The 22364-nt window shown below is 40.3% G+C and overlaps 3 protein-coding genes across 4 annotated transcripts in view; 2 read left to right on the top strand and 1 right to left on the bottom strand.

Annotated features, from left to right (window-relative positions):
• Positions 1 to 162: 162 nt before the first annotated feature.
• Positions 163 to 11520, bottom strand: nus1 (NUS1 dehydrodolichyl diphosphate synthase subunit). Its single transcript, XM_058072560.2, has 5 exons — positions 10962 to 11520; positions 9214 to 9345; positions 4275 to 4427; positions 2581 to 2680; positions 163 to 1110 (listed from the first exon to the last, which is right to left on the bottom strand). The coding sequence occupies exons 1-5, from the start codon at positions 11356 to 11358 to the stop codon at positions 1020 to 1022; spliced, it is 873 nt and encodes a 290-aa protein (XP_057928543.1). The 5' UTR covers positions 11359 to 11520; the 3' UTR covers positions 163 to 1019.
• Positions 11521 to 12169: 649 nt separating this feature from the next.
• Positions 12170 to 19866, top strand: rad51b (RAD51 paralog B). Of its 2 annotated transcripts, none has more exons than XM_078794628.1 (10): positions 12170 to 12378; positions 12771 to 12884; positions 13593 to 13697; positions 13918 to 14054; positions 15085 to 15204; positions 15510 to 15693; positions 16492 to 16534; positions 17762 to 17874; positions 18897 to 18990; positions 19511 to 19866. In XM_078794628.1, exons 1-9 carry the CDS (start codon positions 12295 to 12297, stop codon positions 18981 to 18983), a joined length of 987 nt encoding a protein of 328 aa, XP_078650754.1. In that variant the 5' UTR covers positions 12170 to 12294; the 3' UTR covers positions 18984 to 18990; positions 19511 to 19866. The 2 variants fall into 2 exon arrangements, with proteins under 2 accessions (XP_078650754.1, XP_057931645.2); XM_058075662.2 differs by having other exon boundaries at positions 12171 to 12378; positions 18897 to 18975.
• A 507-nt stretch (positions 19867 to 20373) lies between these two features.
• psmc6 (proteasome 26S subunit, ATPase 6) overlaps positions 20374 to 22364 on the top strand; it is an 8291-nt gene continuing 6300 nt past the window's right edge. Inside the window, exons 1-4 of the mRNA XM_058068800.2 lie at positions 20374 to 20521; positions 20951 to 21030; positions 21921 to 21960; positions 22048 to 22100. Of these exons, the coding sequence (XP_057924783.1) occupies positions 20437 to 20521; positions 20951 to 21030; positions 21921 to 21960; positions 22048 to 22100 (258 nt within the window). The 5' untranslated portion in view covers positions 20374 to 20436. The remainder of the gene's footprint in view (positions 20522 to 20950; positions 21031 to 21920; positions 21961 to 22047; positions 22101 to 22364) is intronic.

The raw sequence follows: 22364 nt of genomic DNA, 5'->3' as shown, positions 1-22364 counted from the left end.
TACCCGGAGAAAACCCACGCATGCACGGGGAGAACATGCAAACTCCACACAGAGATGGCCGAGGGTGGAATTGAACCCTGGTCTCCTAGCTGTGAGGTCTCCGCAGTGAGATTTCTACATTTGTTATGTCTATCCGGATATTGTAATGATGACAAGAAGGTGCTCCATCAACAATGTCTTTATTGCAAAAACAAACCGGTTACTGTCGGGCCGCCCCACGTCAAAACATCAGCAAACTCACCTGTCCTCCACACACACACACACACACACGCACACACAGTGTCAGGTCACAATCAAAATCTCCGGAAATCACCAAAAATTTTACACAACACATAACTGCCGAGGACCACCACTTGCCTCACCACTTCCACACACATTACCAGGAATGATTTTTCCTGTCTAAAAACATTTCTGTAAATGCGTACAAGGACGACATGCTGATGGAAATGAACATAACCCATCCACTTGTATGATGCTCTCTTTTTAACAACTGTACCTTCTCAACAGGCAATAGAGCTTGTCAGTTGCTCACCAAACACACAGATACACACACATACACACACACGTACGCACAGGAAAAAACAGTGCATTTGTTTATTAAGGACGGACAGTCAAGCTGCAGCCTTCAATAAAAAGTATGAAGAAAGACAATGAGACACATGAAGTGCTCATATTTACATCTCATCAATCGCCCTGTCCTTCAGCTCCACTTCCTGTCATCTTTTCAATCTCATGCTAGAATTTGTCATTTCAACAGCGGCACAAAGCCTGCTTTCTTCTTGCTGTGTGATTCCAGTGGCCGACAGCAGCTGGACATGGAATGTAGAGGACAGACGGTCCTCTCATCAACGTCACGCTGGTTGGTGTCCTTCCTCTTGGCACTTGGTTGGAGAACATGAGCTGGTGGCAGGAAGTCAGCCATCTGGCTCCGACTCCAGTCTCGGAGATGCAGGAGAAGACTGACGTATGGACAGCAGTAACTTGTCCCGACAGAGTCAAGTGGTCTTTTGTGAGGAACATCACTGGCCCAACCTCTGCTGGCATTGTCCGTAGCGCTGCAGGGCGCCCAGTAATTCCTCATAAGAGATGTTTCTGTGTGACGGCAGGGAGCTGAGAACAAAGAGCCATGCATCCTTACAACACAGCACTGTCATCCAATAACACTGCAGCAAATCTGACAACACGATATTCAACTTTGCCTCTCATTTACACGCGTGTGCAATCGCGCACTGATCTTGTGTTCTCGGTGCACAGCAAATCCTTGGAGTGCAACAACATAAAAACCAATCTGAACTATAAATAATATAAAGACAACTGCTGTAATTTCCACTGTATAAGCCTTACTTTTGTCTTAGACTCCGAACCCCGCAGTTTATACAACGGTACAGCTAATTTGTGACTAAATTGTGGCATCTCCTTTACATCAGAGCTACTACTAATCGTTTAAATACTGTGCCGCTTGCAAGTCAATGAAGAGACGGTAGTCCTTTCTTTGGCAGAAGCCAATCACAAGCAATTAGTGCACCCACGATGAGCTTGTCAACCTATTGGAAATCATTACTCAATATAAAAGTCTGACTCACGTTGTCCTCTTGCACACTAAACTCATCACACAACAACTTAACACTCAAAGGTAGCTAAGAAAAGTACCAATACGAGTTTAAAATTTGTAAAAATCCAACTCTCCACTTTTTCCCCATAATGCATTTCATCCTGGCATAGCATTACATTGGTGATGGCTGCTGAGGTGCAATGCTGTCTCTGTCCACCAGAGGAGCCCAGAAGGAGGCTGGCATTGCAGCACTGAGGCAGCCATAAACAATGTAATGCTATGCAGAGATGAAATACATGGGAAAAAGTTACCATAGCTGTTTTCTCATTTAAAACCCGCCTTGGTACTTGCATTGTATTTTTCTTAGCTCATTTTGGAGTGTTAAGTTACCGTGTGATGAGTTTAGTGTTCTTTGTAAAATGACACCGGGAGTCAGACTGTTATATTGGGGAATGACCTCCTGCCTTTTCAAACGGGTTGACAAGCTCATGATTGGCTCCTGTCAAATAAAGAGCTATGTGGCGCTCGGCTGACCTGTGTGTGCCACATTACGGCACTTTATGACATGAACAAGCGCGACGTGACTTTCATATGGACAAATCTGGTTTTCTGGTTTTAGTGGGTGTGACTTAAACACATCTTACAGAAAATGTTATGCCAACTTTGTCCAAATGATGCTAGAGGGACCAGATACCAGAGATAATAAAAATTTGACATATACAGCAAATGTGGCATCACTTTCAAGTAATTTTCCTGCACATAATTCATTCATTTTCTACCGCTTTTTCCTCACGAAATAAATGGTAAACAAGAAAAGAAACATAAAATGCCTTTCTTGAATATCAGTAATAACGTTTAATACCAAATGCTAACTGGACGTAACACATGAAATATGTATTTAATGAAAGCGACATAGCCATAGTGACTTGCATATTACTCAGGTCATGTCATCATAAAAGTAGACAGTAGCAGGCTGAAAGAGAGTGAGCACCCCTGGTGTAGTTAGTGTTGGAATAGTCGTGTCTTACATGAATTCAGTGAGTCTGATGTGCCAGGGTAGGAAACCCAGAGTGCTGTCCACCGGACCGAACTTTACCACCAGCTCAGGATCTGGAATATACTTTGACTCTGAAACAAACACACAAGCTAGCTCATGAGCTTTTTATCTTGGCAATAGCATCCATACCAAACATGTACACACGATTAACTTCTGTGGTTTCTTGTAAGCTCATCTCTTGACACAAATATGAGAATAGCAATGGCAGGAGATTAAATATGTACAGTGCCGTTTGTACGAAATTGTATCCTTTGAGAGAAGACAGGATTGAATTAAGTTGTATTCTTACCAGAATAAAAATGGTATCAATTACTGTTCCTGTAAGCATACCTGACACAGACAATCTTACCCTTTAATGTGTTATATTAAAGTGGATACCCACAGTATTCCTGATTGGTCATTTACGTACTTACGTACAAATTGTTTTTCCAATTTGTGGGCAAAAACTGCCTATCCAAAAATAGATTGTTTTTTCACAGAAACCCATCATTCACCCAAAGTTCACGAAAATAGCCAAATTATTTATAATATTAGGGGTGTCCCGATACAACTTTTGCACTTCCAATCCAATACTGACATTGCAGCCTTGAATATCAGCCGATACTAATATAAATCCCGTATCAGCTTGAATGTTATACTTATTTTGTGGTGTGGAATTTACCCAAAAAATAATATTTTCCCTACAACAATGAATTAAGCGATTAAACAACTTTACTCACCACCGACAGGGGCTGGTCATCCTTTCTGTTATAGCTAAGGACCTCTCGTCATCCCAGGGGAGTTTCCCATGTGATGCTGCTTCAAATGCACCGTGAGTTTGCTTCAAATTAAACTTCCCCTGCTCTGCGCCACCACGAGGGAAACGTGTGCATGACAAGTTTTTGCACTCAGCGACGCCTGTTTCTGAATTTAACGAAAAAGGGAAAAACCGTGGGCTGTGTCGGGACGCTGCTGGATAGACGGGCTTTAGCAGAGAGGAATTGACTGATTGTATCATATGCAAATATTGAAGATTTTAACGGCCGGTTGATATAATCATTTTTTTTGCTGCTATTGGTCTGGTAGCCAATATCAATATTGGATTGGGACACCCCTCATGAATACGTGATAATACAGCATCTAATGCACAGCGTACAAGTACGCAGTAATGGCTGCAGAAGCGCTAGCTTTTACACTCAACTTGCTTAGGGCTTCCAAACTTGCAGCAAGGTGAGCACAAGTTCATATGTCATGTGACTAGCAAGCAATGCGGATTATGTTTCGGAGGAACACTGGATCACCTTGGACTTCAAGCTAGGAGGAGCAGTGAAGTGGTGCAGAAGACAGAAGCATGGCTTTAGCACTAGCCTGACAATTAGCACACACCGTGATTCCAAGTGTTGCATCCAATGGATCATCTTACCTTATCATTCATTGGTGGCTAGTGACTATGCATTTTATACTTATACAAAATGTTTAATACATGTGGATTGTGCTTCTTTGCATTTAGCTTTGTAGCTTCTGTTTTCCTGAGTTAACAAAAGCAATGGAAGAGAGAGGGGATGGTTCTGGGAGTCACTTTTAGTCACTTTTATTGCAAATGTTGATCCCAAATCCGAGAATGAGGAGGGTTTTAAAAACAAGTCTGAATGTAGTTGGACTTTTCTACGGTTAATGAAGTGCTACCTCTGAGCAGTGTGTCCAGCATGGAGACACTAATGTCTTTGGAGCTCCTCTCTTTGTTCTCCACAGAGCGGCAGAGTTGCCGTGCTGCGTTAACGATACTCTGCTTCCCATCTTCTGGAGACAAGACCTTCACTGTGGGCTTGCATGACAACACTGAAAGACACAAGGTCGAATGCATCAACATCCCTGCATAAAAAGATGAAAAACTCCACCCATACAACACCAAATGTCCCATGAGGTTTACTCTCAAAAGTCCCCGGAGTCATGCAAAAAATGCAAGTCAGTTTGAAGTGAAAGTCGCAGTATGCATCCACTTTTGGTATGTACCTGCAATGATCCTTGTGTCCCAGTACTACACAGGTAAAAGGTAATCCCATTGAAACAAACAAAGATTAATTCAAGTTGGTCTCCATAGAATAAATACCTGCAGGTTGGCGTGTGATGTCACTCCTTTCGCACCCCTAGCATGTAGCATATAGCACAACCTTGCTTAAATACACACCACCCAGCACATTTTGAACAATTTTAGCGTTTTCTTCCAGGTGAATATCAAATAGTACTGTAAATAAAGGCATCTCTTGAGAGACTTATGGAATTACATTTGTACATTCAATTCATGTTAAAATCATGTCTTGACACGTTCTCGTGGACCGGATCTTGTGCATCGTTTCGTTTTGTGACACCCCCGACAAATACTATATATTTTGTACAGCAAAAGCTGTGATGGGCTGGCGACAATTCCAGGGTGTACCCCACTGTTGGCTCAAAGTCAGCTTGGCATAAAAAATGAAGTTGCTGAAAGGCCAACTACAAAGACTACTCGTGTTCTGATACAACTTTTTCACTTCTGATATCGATATTACAGCGTGGATTATGAGCCAAAACATATCAACACAAATCATACATACTTTTTAGTGATTTAGTAGTGTGGAATGTTAAAACAATTGGCATTACTCAAACAAAGAACAATTGTCAGCAACAGCAGGTATGACATAAACTCACCCATTTACTTCTTCATGAATCTAACTTTATCCGTACTGTAGTGCAATGTGGTCAATGAAGCGTTTAAACCCATGTTTAAGCACCCACGACGGTGCTCTTTTCTGTTCTGGCCAATTACATTTCGCTGTGAGAGTTTCTCACACTTTGCAAATGTTTCGGCCCACAGGGGAGGGAGAGTCCTGGTCACCCAAAACCCATGCTGGTTTTTTTGTGATGCTGCTTCAAATGTGCAACGATGTTGGTCATATTAACTCATTCAATGCCAGCCATTTTTGATTTTCCAAGGCACACAGAATATTGTGTTCTAGGGCTGTATAGAGAAGGTACATACCAAAAGAATGATTAGTCATCTTTCATCAGAAAAAAGTTGTTTCTACCGTCTACCTGTCTTCCGTTCTTTAGTAATCAGCAGTAGAACATAGGTAAGTTTCAGTAAAATATCAGTGCTCAACAAAAAAGGGAGAAAAAAGTTTTTGGTGAAAAGTTGCATTTCAAGCATAACTTTCACTTTAACCCAGATTTACCCACACATATTTAGCCAAAATGTCTAAACACCATGAATTATTTACAACTGAAATTTGTGTGTGCACGCTTCAAAATGTAACCTCCTAAGCAACACAGTGTGATGCCTTTTCACTTCCTTCACTACAGAGCATCTATTTCAAAGGGAAAGATGCATGCACAGCACTTCTGCCTCCTGGTGGCCGTTATTATTTTTTTTAAACACATACATCTTTGGAGGGTACGAGTTTAAGTGGAAAACATACTGTATGTTCATCATTTTTTATATTAATCAATGTTGAAGAAGTTTTGTGCTCTCCACCAGGAGAACCGGTCTTGCCGCAAAGTGCCACTCACACTGACTCCAGTAGGCAACTGCGATCACGAGAGCAGATGTTTACGGGATAACTAGCCTTGTGTACAGGAAGTTCAGTACGAATTGCCTTGACAGGTCACAAACAGCAATACACTACGTAACTGTGTGTAGGCTTTATGGAAGTTTTTTTTCTACAGAGACAATCTATATAGTGTAGTGTTGCTGGCAGCACTTCCTGTTTCTGAGCATGGTTTGCTGTACAGTTTTTGTAAATGACTAGAAAATACATGTTTAGAGCTCACTTAGTGGTTAGTAGTTAATATTCTGCATTATACGGTTGTAGTGTTTTGTCTGTTTTTATCCACCTATTGCGTTGCTGTATGTAGTTCTTTTGACACCATAAGTTGGATCGGCGTGAAGTGGTGACGCCCAGCGATTAGTAACCAGTAACCAGAACTACTTGCCCGAACTTGCCCCATGTAAAATGAAATGACTACCATAATGATATCATATATCAATATATGCTGATAATTCATCAGATAATAGTACTGATGCATTGTATTTGGAGGAATGTCTGAAAATTTGTGGAGATGTATGTTAACATGGCATGCCATACTACCTTACACATCGTAGTCGTGGTAAGCAGTGATATTTATAAGTTGTGCACCACAATGACACATTTGTGTACTAGTAAAGTGTTTTTAATCCAGAAAAAAATGCTCAATGGTCAAACAATAATTTGTGAAGCAAAGGTGAGAAAAATACACGGAGAAATTGAACCGCTAGATTTTGCAGCTTGTGCAAAATCAGCACTTGGTATTGGATCTAATCGGTGGTGTTTCATTGTGACCACTTCAAATTGTCACAGCAATGTGATTCACTCACCTGTGCCATCATTTGATTTGCTGCCGCTAATAAAATACTTGTTTAGGAGGCCCTGTTTCATCACTTTTTGGTGTTTTCCTTCACAAGTTGTTGAAGAATTAGACGATGTTGGCAGGGACGCCATGATAGATGTTTTCCTAGTAAAACGATCGCTGATTGGTTGATCGCTAACAAGAACGGGTGTGGGTAAAACGCGGACTGTGGACTACGGACCGCGGTCTAAATAAACGATTCTGATTGGTCCATTTCAAGATTTGCAAGAATTGGTTTGCAAATTACCACCGGAATTGCGCAGTCCGTGTTTTACCAACACCCAACAAGAACCGCTTTAAAAAAAACTCTTGGCAGTATGGCATGCTAAAGTGCACTTGCCCGACGGGAATATTAATGATTGGATTTACTTGCCCAAATTTTGTTTTAACTTGCCCCAGGCCATCGGTACATCGTTATTGTCGAGCCCTGATATGTATATAAAACATGTGCTGAGCTTAATTATAAAATATTAGCAAGATTGAACTTCATCTTTTCCTGTTCCCGGGTGCGTTCTTTCAGCAAATGCTGAGATATGACGTAACACGCAGCTCCAGACGTTCTTCGATTTTAAAAAATGGAGGTGCGCAATCGGCACTGGACTGCTGTGGAAAGTTTGTTTTTGATTCAAACTAAATTTCAAGACTGGATGAAGGAAAAACTGGCAATACGGAGTTATTCCAATAGTAAAAAAAAACTGGAGGAAGTCGGTATCACATGATGTTGGTGTTTACGCTTTACTGGGCATGCCCCATTGACTATTCTGGTTGGTTATAGCGGCACGTGGAGACAAGATAGGAAAATTCCTTTCCATGTATACCATTGCTTTCGGAAAGGTAATTCGGAAAGATTCCATTCGGAAAGAGAAAAACTCCTCATGTAAACGTGGCTAGTGTTAAGTTTTTCATATATTAAAACCAAATACATAAACCGTGATAGAGATCTCCAAGTGGCAAGGGGTTATCATATTCAACTTTTTCATCATTTTTTATATTTGATCACATACTGAATTTGGTGTTTTATTAGCGCTTAAGCTACAATCATTTTTATTACAATATTATGACATACATCCTTGAAATATTTCCCTGTGTGTAGTGAATATACAGAATATATGTACTAACTGACTCCATCCCCCACTGCTTTGTAGCAGTGTTAGCACACAGGCTTATCCACATCCTTTGGCTTTCCTTGTTCATTTGCCTTGAAGGCAAAATACCTCAGAGCAACACGTTTGCCTCTTGTGTTTTCGACTAAAACAGGTTGCTTTGCCCCCCCCCCCCCCCTGCAGCAGCACAGTCCATGCTTATGGTATGTTATTATGCACATAGCAGCAAGGGGTAGGCGTGTAAGAGGGGTGCTGCATTGGAGGGAGGGTATAGTATAGATACTTTTACAAATGAGGGTCGTATGTGGAAACAGTAGTCATATTTACATGGACCCAAATATTCCAATTCCATTCGGGTTATTTGCTCAAACGGAAAGAATGTAACCTTTGTATACACCTCATTCTGAAAGAAAAGTGCCAATCCGAATGAATAAATAATCGGATTCACAGGGGTGAAATATTCCATTCCCCAATCCAATTGAGGTATCTTGTACCCACTCAATCGGAAAGTTGTCAGGGTGCGTTTTTTCAGCGCATGCTCAGCTGTGACGTAACACGCAGACGTCTCTCAGGTTTTGAAAATGGCGGCGAGCAGTCATCACTGGACTACAGCGGAAAGTTCGTTTTTGATACAAACTTTAAAAGAAATGAACGTTCAAGTTGCTGCTTTAAAAATAAGCGTAGCAACTGTCCCAACAACCGTGGTAATCAAACTCTCGTCCGCCATCTTCGATGAATCACATGATGTTTACGTTTTACTGCGCATGCCCCATTGACTATTCCGTTTGATTATAGCGGTGCATGTAGACAGGAGATTGGAATATTCCTTTCCATGTATACACTGTTTTCTGGTACGTCATTTAAAAATGGGTAATGTTTTTGAGTATCAATAATTCACAATCCTAGTAATACTACCCCCAACCAAATTTTAAAACAATTGCCCGCCTCTGACCTAATATCACTCTTGAGTTTTCGATAGGTCTGTGGATTGAACTTTGCTCGAAAGCACGTGGTGCAATAAAAGACTGGTAGACACTGTTACATAATCACAGTCAGTGTGTCATCGTATCACTGTGGAGGTAAACATTGTGTGTCCTTACCATGATTCTGGTGTTCATCACCACAATCACTCAGGAACTCCACATTGTATTTGGATCCTTCTACACCCAGAAGATCCTTCTGTTGTCTCAGTATCACCTCCAGCAAGCGAGAGTTGTTTTTCCGGAAAATACCTGGCAGACAAAGAAACATAGAAACTTCACAACAGCTTTGCAGTATCTTGTTTTTTACGAATGTACAGTCGAGCAAATGTTTCCTCATTGGAAATGATACAAGTGTCACCCAGAAGATAACATAACTGCATCCATCCATCCATTTTCTATGCTGCTTATATCCCAGTCTATGGTAATGTAGTAATAGTAGTAGTAATAGTCCAAGCTGTGCTTAAGCATCTTAATTACCCTATTCATTGGGAAGCACTGATTTAATCACCTCAACAGTTGAAAAACAGCAGCTTTCTGCTGTTGGTTTGTGGACACTCTTGCTAAGAACAAAGAAGCTCACTGATGATCTGCGGTTGTGCACCGTGGCTGATCACAAGACAGGAAAGGGATATAAGGCCGTGTCTAAATGTTTTCAAGTTTCAGTGGCTACAGTGCTAAGTGGTTAAAAAATACGAGATTCTGTGGAAAATCTCAGGAATGTGAGTGGGAAGCCGAAAGTGACACCTTTACCGGCCAGGAGAATAGAGAACAAGGTGAAAAAGAGTCCAAGGATTTGGCTATATAAGGCCATCCTCGGGAACAGTCACTGCACACTGCTGGTTTCCATGGACGCAGACCGAGAAGTACGACACTTCTCCTTTTGTGGTCAGATTACATAAAAATTGAATTATTTGAACGCAATGATGTAGCATGAGCAAGAAGACTTCAACCTGAAGAACACCATCCCTAATGTCAAACATGGCAGTGGGAACCTACTGTTTTGGGAGTGCTTCTCAGCCAATGGCCAGGGAATCTAATCACAGTATAAAATAAGTTGTTACATATGTTACATAAATATTGTAATTGTGGGCTTGTTGCTATCATGGAATAGGAATAACATCCTTTTTCAAAATGTATAGTGTACTTTGAAGCCAAATGCCAAATCAGTGAAAGGTTGAAAACACAACAAACTTGCAGTATCACTCGGATACTGTAAACATCCAGCAGCAACACAACGTTTTGGCATGACTATTATTACGATAAAAAAATATACTCAAGCAAGTAGACAATCTACCTCAAGAAGCATTTGTTTACTCTGCTTTAGTGGAGAGGTGTCACCCCTATTACGTCACTTCAGATATGAGCCTGAACACCAGGAGCTAGATCATCATGGGTGGTGCCATGAACTACTATACCTTTGAAAATGTATTGTTTGCTTTCATAAATTCAATAAAGTAGATTAAAAAACAATACATAACTTATACCTTTTACTATTCTCATGCACTCTGCAGAGAAACTTAGCCCAGTGAACCAACTTCAGCAGTGGTGGACATTCCAGCATGACAACGACCCAAAACACACAACAGGCATGGTGAAGCGATGGTTAGCGGAGGTGTGAATGAGCTGGAAGGTGCTTGTCACTGACGTCCTTCCACAGGGGAAAAGCCAACCATTTTTAATTCTGCTAACACTAAAAATCTGCCAATGCCTCACCAGCCATGAACCTCACCTCACTGTTGTAGAGTATGCAGATTTTCTCTAATATACAACATATATCCATATATCCATTTAGTTTATGTGTTTATTCTCTATAATATATAACATGCACTCATATGTGAATAAGTTTGGTTAAAGTGTGTTTTTACCGTGGTTGTCATAGACGCTGACATAGGATATACCAACAGCCATACACCAGACCACCACGTTCCCGATGTCCGTGTAGCTGTGCTCTTCTTCGGCTACCAAGAGGCCGATGTGCACCGGTAACTTGTCCAAGGCTTTGCCGTCAGTCAGCCACCGGTGTCGCCGACTGTCAGCGCCGTTTCCAGTTACCGGAGTTCCATTAGCTTCGGGTCTGTGATTATATTTCCGTTGGTCGTGGAAGCCGGCTAGGGACATTGGCAATAGCAGTGCGGCCACAGCACGCTCCCACAGCCGGCCATTGCAGCTCCGAAGCAGCACACGCAACCAGGAGACGAGCGCTCTGTTGCTGTGGAGCACGAACAGCAAAAGCCGCCATAAGAAGCTGTACAACAGCGCCATTGATGTCCTTACGTCCGCTAAACTTGACTGGTGTATTACAATTGCTGCACACGCCTCTTATGTGTGAGTATTATTAGTGTCTGACTCATCCGTGTCCATGTCACCTGCCTGCCGCCATCTTGCTCTCTCCCTGGCAACCCCTGACCTCTGAACCCTCGGCGTGATTACACGTAACGCACTGATTGGACGACAGTAATGTGACGTCACTTAGAACCTCTCAAATTTGTGTGCAAGGATCGTTGATACCGCAACTTTTGCTACCGCTCCGATACAAAGTAGATACAAAGACCTGTATTACCGACACTTTTTTACTTGACATCTGCAAAAAAGGAAAAACATTATTCAGTTAATTTCAGCCTAACATTCGCTGACTTTGGACCAAAGTATAACAATAACAATATCAACAAAACAAGAAACCACATATTTGTGAACTTATAGAGAAGAGAACTGAAAAATAACTATATTTCACCAGAGTAGTATCCATACGATACTGATACCGCCATCTGTATCGACATTTATTTTTTTGTTCCTGGTAATTTTTTTTAAATTCCTGTTTTATATTGTACTGTACAGCACACCACTTTAAACAATACGTCTACATAGTCCATAAGCGGACAATCCAGAACGATGTATTGATCTGCTCATACATATGTAATTGTTTTATTGTACTCATTTTAATTGCCACGTAGAAGCCAGAGCCAAACAATGCATAGTGTTTATGATAACCAGCCAACAGTCAAATAGAACGTCTTGACCAGGATAATGCTATTCACACTAATCAGCGGTAGAGGGCGCCATTGTGAGTTAAAACACCACTGCAACACATCAAAGAAGACGAAGAAAAAGAAGAACCCAGTCCTGTCAGAATGAAAACAAAGTAACGAAATCGTATTTTATGCTTATTTTATACTGTAAAATGAGTTTTAAAAGCCAACAATGGCGTCTAGAGCACTGAAACGAGCCGGCGTGTCTCCTGAGTTATGTCAGCGGCTTAAACGAAGTAAAATAGAAAGTTGTAAGGTAAGTTTGATGCCAAACAGTACGTAGTGCCAGTGTTCACTATTGCACACTTGTGCTATTCTACTTCACTGTTTCAATGAGTTTCACACACAGTATTTCATCACAAAAGTCACATTTCAGTGTCAAGGGTCAGTACTGATGGATAATGATGGATACAACATAAAGTAGTCTGTGTGCAGCCTTACAGCAGTACAGCTTTACTCTATTCCATCCATCCAAGCCACTTAATCCTCACTCACTTATGTCAGCTTACTTTTGGGTGAGAGACGGGGTGATGCTTGGCATATACACAATAATGACTCCTTTTTACTGGGTAGTACATGCATGTAGGAATATTATCTGTATGTTTTGGCGCTAATAAAGAGATGAAAAGAAGCTCCTTGTCTCCTCAGGACCTGCTGTCTAGGACTCCCTTTGAGGTGATGCACGCTGCAGGCATAAGTTACCAGGAGGCTTTAGAGATGTTGGAATCTGTGAGCAGAGTCATCGCTCCCTCGGCCATTACGGTGTGCAGAAGCTTTATCACTATCATAACACTATCTATAAGAAATATTAGTGTTATTGATGGTATACTCTATATGATTCCTAATAAGAAATATTTGTGTTATTGATGGTATATTCTATATGATTCCTAATAATAAATATTCATGTTATTGATGGTATACTCTATATGATTCCTAATAAGAAATATTAGTGTTATTGATGGTATATTCTATATTATTCCTAATAAGAAATTATATATATAGGAATATATTATTCCTAATAATAAATATTCCTGTTATTGATGGTATACTCTATATGATTCCTAATAATAAATATTTGTGTTATTGATGGTATACTCTATATGATTCCTAATAAGAAATATTAGTGTTATTGATGGTATATTCTATATGATTGCTAATAAGAAATGTTAGTGTTATTGATGCAATATATATGATTCCTAATGATAAATATTAGTGTTATTGATGGTATACTCTATATGATTCCAAATAAGAAATATTCGTGTTATTGATGCAATATATATGATTCCTAATAAGAAATATGAGTGTTATTGATGGTATACTCTATATGATTCCTCATAAGAAATATTTGTATTATTGATGGTATACTCTATATGATTCCGAATAAGAAATATTCGTGTAATTGATGCAATATATATATGATTCCTGATAACAAGTAATAGTGTTATTGATGTTTGATATGATTCCCGACAGGCGTTGGAGTTGTGGAAGCGACAGTCAGACTGTTGTTTGTCCACGTCCCTGCCAGCTTTGGACAAAGTGCTGAGGGGAGGTTTACCCTGTGGGAGCATCACTGAGGTACGGATGTTGGCTTTGGGCTCTTCTGAAAGCCAACAAGCTGAATTGTTAGCTCCAACAGTCAGAATGTGTGTACGTTTCCATACACTGACAAATGCTTTCTTATCATATGCTTAGAAAATAACTAGTTTAGGAGGTATGGACTGGGAAACACAACTTCTTACCTCATCCCATAATGAGACTTCAGAAATGGACTATTTGACTCACTTAGTTTTTTTAGGTGGCCGGACCGTCTGGCTGTGGGAAGACTCAGTTGTGTTTCATGCTGAGTGTTGTGGCCACGCTGCCAAAGGAGCTGGGTGGTCTGGACCGCAGCGTGATCTACATTGACACGGAGTCAGCGTTCTCTGCTGACAGGTGATACTCCAGTCTGCAGCAGCATCCTACATAGAAGTATCATAGAGAGAACATTCACCTTCTTATGCTTATTCAAGGAACATACAGTGCATCCGCGAGTCAGGGGTGTCTGAACATCCACATAATAGAGGGCCACATAGTACTAAATGGAGCCTTACTTTCCATAATATTGTGACTTTATTCCAATAATATTACAACTTCTTCCAGAATATATTTTTTAAAATGGTAAATGGTCTTTTTAGTGCTTTTCCATCTCCAAGGCACTCAAAGCACTTTTGGTTTTTATGACTTAAAAAAAAATCTTAATCTTTAAACTCTATGCTACTAAAGTGGTATTATTTTTCTCATATTACATGTTTATTCTCATTCATTCATTCATTTTCTACCGCTTATCCTCATGAGGGTTTTTTTTTCCATTTCAATTTTCAACTCGTAATTATGATTTTATACCTCTAATAGTTTTGACTTTATTTTTGGAACATAACATTATTGCAGATTTTCCAAAAATAATTTTATTTCTGGTTTTGTTTGTTCCTCATAATATTTAGACCATTAAAAACGTTTTCCTTTAATATTTATACTTTATGCCACTGAAAATACATGATTTTTCATGAAAATATTTTTTCAATTTGTTTTTTGCTTGGTTGGGTTTTTTTTTACTTTTATTGTTCAATTTTTTTTGTATGTGCCGTGGCCCGGACTTTGGACACCCCTATTCACAGTGCTTGACTTTTTCTACATTTTGTTACGCCATAGCTTTATTCCAAAATCAACTACAGTCGGGTGTCCATTGCGAATCCAAGGCGGGTTGTCAGGATGTGGTTTCTCTCGCCATTGTTCAGATGACTACACAGGAAGCTACACAGCTGGTCAAAGAATGACTGGTGCTGCGGTCAGACGATAATATTGGTCGCCCGACGTTAAGGACCATCCCTATATCCTAGTATTTATTAGTTCCTGTACTGAGTGGTAGGTTGGTGGACCAAATGTATGAACTGAGCATGATGTGTGTGTGTGTTTGTGATACCAGGCTGGTGGAGATCGCACAGAGCAGGTACCCAGACGTCTTCTGCGTCAAGGAGCAAGTCTTACAGATGGCAGGGAGGGTTCATGTCTTCAGGGAGCTCACCTGCCAGGACGTCCTCAACAGGTGTAGTATGTCAGAAAGAGCGCTACTGATGCATGCTTAAAAATCCCAATGCAAAATGCCCCATAAGCTCCTCTTTGAGCTTTATATAATGCTCTTTTTCACTTCCATTGGCACCCTGCTGCTTGGCAGACATCATGAAGTGTAAAAACACTTCACAAAAGCAAAATAACATTTTTAATTCATTGATGGTAGTTCTTTTGTAACCACAACTGGTGGTCCAGAGTGGTACGACTTGGTAACATTGCATGACAAACAAGAAAAAGTGGTAATGCTTCCTAAACAGGCGTCCTCTCTGTCCTTACCAGACTGGAGAGACTGGAGGAGCTCATCATCTCCAGCGAAGCAGGTCTGATCATACTGGACTCAGTGGCTTCAGTGGTTAGAAAGGAGTTTGACACAACATTGCCTGGCAACCTGATGCACCGCAGCAACCTGCTGGGACAGGAAGCCACCGCCCTCAAATATCTGGCTCATCAATTTAACATCCCTGTAAGTACTCGGGACGGACAATATCACGTTCTCCTGTCTGATCCCAATAACCTATCCAAACTGTGGCAACAGCAAGAAAAATAGAAAAATCAGCAGTCATTTTACAAAAATAAAGTCAAAATATCAAGCATTATGATTAAGTTATTATTCATTGAGAAAATAATCATAATTCATACGGCAATAATGTAGTAATACAAAATAAAATAAATAACATTTTAGTTGCATAGAGTAAGAAACATGTCTGTTTTTAAGTCACAGCAAATGAAGTTATAATTTTGAAAGATTAGGTTGTGCAAAAGAGTATTGAATAAATGTAATGGGAATATAGTTTTTTTACATAATTATATAAAAAAAATTACAGAACTAAAGTTAAAACGGTTTAAAAACACAATAAAACAATCAACAGCAGTAACAGCATAATATAACATGAGAAAAAAGCGTATCTAACAAGTTAAAAGGCACAATTTTACGTGATTAATCTTGTAATAAGTCATAATGCAGTATTATGAAAAGACACATTACGTAGGTTGTAGGCGGAAGTTGCAATATTTGGAAAATTCATTCATTCATTTTCTACCACTTATCCTCACGAGGGTCGCAGGGGTGCTGGAGCCTATCCCAGCTGTCTTCAGGCGAGAGGCGGGGTACACCCTGGACTGGTGTCCAGCCAATCAATTAAAAATAAAACATTTGACCCACCCCTGAATTAGATCATCAATCAGGGGTTGGACTATGAATGTGGAGTTAGCATGAGAAATCAAAGTTTCCCCATCTAAACCGGTCCTTTTGTCCCACCAGGTGGTCCTGACCAACCAGATCACCACTCATACGGGCCATCAAGGTGAGTGGAGAACACCGCTGGGATTTGTACATGTTGAATTTTGCAGCACACATACACTAGTGGGACTAAATACCAGACCTGCCAACATATACACATTTCTCTGCTGCTCTCCAGCTACGTACGTATTGTGTTTCATTTGTCCAGCTCATAAAGAGTTATGAAAGCAGGACTGTTGAAAGTTTAGCAGATCATTTGAATCACACTTTAAACTCTGTTATTATGAACAAGGAAGGGTTACATTCAACGACATCTTGTAATTGTTGACATAGTTCATCTTCAAACAGCTAAAATAATGCATAAGGCTAAAAATAAGCAATTAGCTAAAAATGTCATCCAATACTTCTCTACAAGAGAGGAGAAATATGATCTCAGGGAAGAAGTACATTTGAAACACTTCTATGCTAGGACTACGTTATGCTAGCCATAGCATTTCAGTATGTGGAATCAAACTATGGAATGGATTGAGTAAGGAAATCAAACAATGCACAACGATGAGCCAATTCAAGAAACAATACAAGCAGTTGATGTTTGCTAAATACAAGGATGAAGAGTCTTGAACCAGTGCTATATATATCACTATATTGACACTTACTATGGTACCCATTATGGCATTGGATGCTCATATCACCTCATACTTCAGTACAGGACAAAAAAAAATTAAAAAACTTAAACTATATTAGGAAAGCAGTAAGTGAACAAATGTAACAGTTACTGATTGTAAAAGTACCAGATGGAGGGGTAGGATTTAATAAGCTTTGCTTCTTCCTACTCCTTTTGGACATGTGGAACTGGGAACTGATTATGGGATGCCATTAACCATTAAACCATTACCATTACCATTAAATGTACTTGTTTTCAGTGTATTTTTCAGCATACTTAAATGTAGACTGCACGGTGGATGAGTGGTTGCCACACAGGCCACACAGCACATCTCTGTGTGGAGTTTGCATGTTCTCCCCGTGCATGTGTGGGTTTTCTCCGGGTACTCCGATTTCCTCCCCAAAACATTCGCCTCTCAGCCGAAGACAGCTGGGATAGGCTCCAGCACGCCCACGACCCTAGTGAGGATAAGCTGTATAGAAAAAGAATGAATGAATGTTAATGCACTATTTTACAGCCCTAAAATACAAAAAAGAAAATTAAAAAGTGAGCAATGAGCAGTTAATTCATAGTTGAAAATGTGAATAGTTTCATTGACAGGCCGTCATGTGTGTGGATGTTTTCCAGGGGCTGCTGGGGAGGATTGTGGCGGGTTTGTGACAGCAGCTTTAGGAAACACTTGGAGTCACAGCGTCAACACCCGTTTTATTGTACAGTACATAGACTCACGCCACAGACAGGTAAGACACATTGCAGCCAATCAAACTATTACTATTTCCATCATTTCCTGAATAAGACGCACCAGTTTTTATAGGGAACCTATGATGCTCATTTTCCAGCCTTTTGTAATACCATGTGGACTCCTATATAGCAGCTCCACATCATAACCCACACAGAAAGCTTTTAGATCTTCCAGAATCTGCACCTATTCCCGCTGTATTTCCTTGGTTTTCCGAAATTTAATTTTAATTTATTCCACCCATGGCCCGCCTCCAGGCACGCCCACTCAGCTTTAATTGGTCACGCTCCTGAGGACTTCTGGACTAGAGCCGAACCCCACTTTCTCATTTTGTCATTATAGGAGTTGATAATAAATGCATTGATAGCTACATTGATAGCTGCCTTGCGGCTTAGCTCTCTCTTCACCACAACGGACCGACGTAGAGACCGCATCACTGCTCTTCACAAAACAGTCCCATATTCTGCTCTTGCTAGCCAGGAATCTGCAACCCCAACCACTTCTGCCTGATGTTTGCTCTTTAGGCAAGTTCAAGCATGAACAAATATTTCCTGGAAGACATTAGCGTTAGCTCCGTGCTAACACGTTCACATCCTCGACAAACAGCAGGGCAGGGGGAGAGCTCATACAAGGAAGTCCTGTCTGCTGTGATGTCACAGTGAGCCGGAGTGGGCTGGGGTACAATTAGCACATAATGATGTGTCTATGATGTCATAGACTGTAGTTTTTTGCTGACTAACACACTTACACCACAAGTCATTGCTTTTTTAATGATCATGGCTACAAAATAAGCCACCACATGAAAGAAAGTTGCAAGTGGTAGCATTTGGAACATTAATGAAGGTGAGAAACACTACCGAATTTGAGAAAAAACTACCATGGTGGTGTTCCTGTTGATCTCTCTGCTTATTGCAGTCTGAATTCAGTCGATTTGGAACAATTTAATAATGGAAACTGAGGTTCCATTGACTTGCATGTATTTCTAATCTGCAGTTGTATTCTTGTCATCTTTCTTTTTTTCAGCTGTTGGTTGCCAAGTCACCCGTGGCTCCCTTTGCTGTGCTCAACTACGTCATCAACAAGGAGGGACTTTGTATGCACGGTATGTAAGCATGCAGTAAGTAAATCTAATGTTACTTCATCTATCTACTACTAGATCTAATAGATCTATTCTTGAAATCCTAGAATAATAGTATGGAGTTTCATGATAACCATAGATCACTGCTGATATTGTATTTTGTAGTGTACATAGAGCTGTTCGTGAATGTTATTATTGTGTAATTGTCGTGAATATGTCATTTTTTTGAGGCTGCACAGCGGTCAAGTGGTTAGTGTGCAGGCCTCACAGCTAGGAAACCTGAGTTCAATTCCACCCTCGGCCATCTCTGTGTGGATTTTGCATGTTCTCCCCGTGCATGCATGGGTTTTCTCCGGGTACTCCGGTTTCCTCCCACATTCCAAAAACATGCTAGGTTAATTGGCCACTCCAAATTGTCCATAGGTATGAATGTGAGTGTGAATGGTTGTTTGTCTATATGTGCCCTGTGATTGGCTGGCCACCAGTCCAGGGTGTACCCCGCCTCTCGCCACTGTAAAGATCCATGGTGGATGATGACGTCTGTCTTTCTTCGTGGTAGACAATGACGGTGAAGAGGTCTTGTACCAGGGCACGGATCCCAGCCTCCAGACTATTAGGGTGAGAACCGGACTCGAAATGGATACAAAGTGACTCCATTATTTCAAAGCACGAGTGCGGTGGACGTTCCTGGAGGCTGTTTGGTTGACTCGGTTCAATTCAGTGTCAAATAAATCAACTTTTTTAACTTTTGTCAATATAATATACAACGTTTCAATGATGTTCAGGTATTTTTTAACGTTTGAGAATGTTTCCCTGATGTGGTAAAGCATAACTCGTCCACACTGTTACGATATTATTGTTTATTTTACTGTTGTTTGCAAATTTGAAATGTGTTTAATAAATATTTAAATCTTCTGTGGGCACCAGGTACTAGCATGTTCCTCATCCCTGGCCCCACCCCCACTCTCCACACACACACACACACCAGTCCTGGGCCTCACTCATGGACAAGATAATATTGGAGGTTCCACCCCCAATGATGGACCAATCTGCCGTTGGGCCATCATGTACCCCAGATATACCCTGCAACACTCATAGATTATCGGGATCGGTATCAGCACCATAAACCCTGATCAGAGGGTCCCACAGCAAAGAATGCCACTACAAATATGTCAATTATTTGATATATTTGAAGTAATGAAAAAATTATTTTCCATGGGAACTACAGCAACTATTCCCTTATTAATTCAATTTCTTAATAAATAATAGCAGCAAGTAACTATAACATTTTACTATAATAATTTGCACAGCACTGGTAAAGGAAAACCATCATGAAATATCTGAAAGATAGTGAGACTGGACTATGGTGCACAATGTAATGACGCAGAGGCAACGGAGGGGGCGGTAATGCACCACGAAGGATGCCAACCGAACATACACACAAAGAAGAAGCAGCGGCTGTTCCCCATAATTCATTGCTGCAGTATGGCGGACAACAGGGAGAGAGCCCTGCAAGATTACCGGAAAAAATTGCTTGAGCACAAAGAAGTAGACGGGCGGTTAAAAGAACGTAAGATGAAATGGAACTTCTACTTAAACATTTAGGGATGTTGACATACTATTTGTTGAGTCCATATTAATTGTATGACAAAAACTAGGATCTGTTAGCCGGCTGGCTAGCTAGTGCTTTGTCATGCAGTGAGCATCCTCGTTCATTTGAATGGAAGTACAGGTGCTAACTTAGCTAACTAGCTGCAGTCGACAAACCAACATACGTGGATTGTAATGATTAATTTATTGATTAAACATGGACAGGTACATCCATGTACTGTAAACATGTAGATGCCGGAGCTAAAGCCACTTATGTTTGTAGTTGCTGCTAACTGGCTAGCGAATTCCTGTACATGAAGGTGTGTTGGTAACAGTTGTGTTAAATATTATCAGTTAGTTTGCTGCTGAGTTACACTACAATTTAAAAATGGAACACAATTATTTCCAGTGAGAGAGCAACTGCGAGAACAAACCAAACAGTATGAGAAGTCCGAGAACGACCTGAAGGCTCTGCAGAGTGTTGGCCAGGTAAGAATCCTGTTAGTACTTGTTGACATTTAAAAACTAGACCCCCTTCACGGCTTATATACGAAGCTGTCATGTTAGCAGTTTATCGGGGTACGTTTGGCTGATATGTATCACCTCATGGAGAGTTGAAGCACTATAGGAGTTGGATCAAATGTCAAAGCTAAATAGGATACATGTTGCAAATACCTGTTTGGAAAGACCAGTCAGAAATGACTGGAGCTCTGCCACTGTGCAGTGCTTCACTCGGTATAAGAAACACCATATTCACCTTTTCCACAACCAATTAAAAAAATGTTGTTTTGTTCATTTCTCATAATATTACAACTTAAAAAAATAACTTATAAAAAAAGTTTCAACACAGTGCTACTAAAATGACATGCATTTTTCCTTACACTATTACAGGTTTGTGAAAAATTGATGTTTTTTTTCTTAAACTATGAGTTTTCTTACTAGTTAAACTCTATTCGCATAAAACTAGATTTTCCCATTTTTACTATTTCAACTTCTTGTAAATTTTCTTCTCACAATTTTATGATATTATTGCCATAATATTTTGACTTAAAATTTTTCAATTTGTTTTATTCTTCCCATATAACATCTTTTAAAAAATCCTGTAAAAAACTGCACATGAAAATGCCATAAATTATAATTTTTCACGAATAAATGGATTCATGGCTGTCCCTCACATATATTCAGTGTATGCGAATATGCTTGGACACACAGAGAAGCCCAGCAATTCACATTCAAGTTATGATATGCTATGCATGAAATTAGTGGCTAAATGTTGCCAATCATTAGCTAATAGCAAACACAACAAATGGCACGGTTAAAATGGTCAGTTATGGATGAAAACCTTGTCTCCTGACCACTGGATGCTTCAATTTCCGCAGATTGTTGGAGAAGTCCTCAAGCAACTGACAGAAGAGAAATGTAAGTGTATTTCTTTACATTTCTGGAATGTTTACCAGACGTTCATTCAGTCAGTCATGTGACACTGATGTGTGTTTCGCATTGCAGTCATAGTCAAGGCCACGAATGGTCCTCGATACGTGGTTGGATGCCGCAGACAGGTAGGTTGGACACATCTTTGCATTGCAGGGATGTAATTAGTATATGGTTTTGTATTGTTAAACTGTATATTTTAGGGCTGAATACCGATATTGCAGCCTTGACTGTCGACCAATAGCCATATGAGTCCGTTATCACCGCAAATCATGCAAATTTTCATGACTAATTTGTATTTTTTCCGTGTGATGCTGCCTCAAATGAGCGATGAGGCTGCTCTTATTAAACTTCCCCGTTTCTGTGCCAACACGGGAAACTTGTACATGACA

The sequence above is a fragment of the Doryrhamphus excisus genome, linkage group LG11, assembly GCF_037039965.1.
Source record: "Doryrhamphus excisus strain RoL-2023G ecotype Guam linkage group LG11, RoL_Dexc_Guam_v1.1, whole genome shotgun sequence".
Lineage (NCBI taxonomy): Eukaryota > Metazoa > Chordata > Actinopteri > Syngnathiformes > Syngnathidae > Doryrhamphus > Doryrhamphus excisus.
Note: the sequence above shows the minus strand (reverse complement) of the source record. Positions and strands in the feature narration are given on the sequence as shown.

Coding starts and splice junctions, on each gene's coding strand:
- nus1 (XM_058072560.2), bottom strand. CDS start 11,358: ATGGCGCTGTTGTACAGCTTCTTATGGCGGCTTTTGCTGTTCGTGCTC. Junction 2,681..4,274: donor GCTGGACACACTGCTCAGAG/GTAGCACTTCAT, acceptor TGTTTGTTTCAG/AGTCAAAGTATATTCCAGAT. Junction 1,111..2,580: donor ATCAGACTCACTGAATTCAT/GTAAGACACGAC, acceptor CTTTGTTCTCAG/CTCCCTGCCGTCACACAGAA.
- rad51b (XM_058075662.2), top strand. CDS start 12,295: ATGGCGTCTAGAGCACTGAAACGAGCCGGCGTGTCTCCTGAGTTATGT. Junction 14,055..15,084: donor TCAGCGTTCTCTGCTGACAG/GTGATACTCCAG, acceptor TTGTGATACCAG/GCTGGTGGAGATCGCACAGA. Junction 17,875..18,896: donor TAGACTCACGCCACAGACAG/GTAAGACACATT, acceptor TCTTTTTTTCAG/CTGTTGGTTGCCAAGTCACC.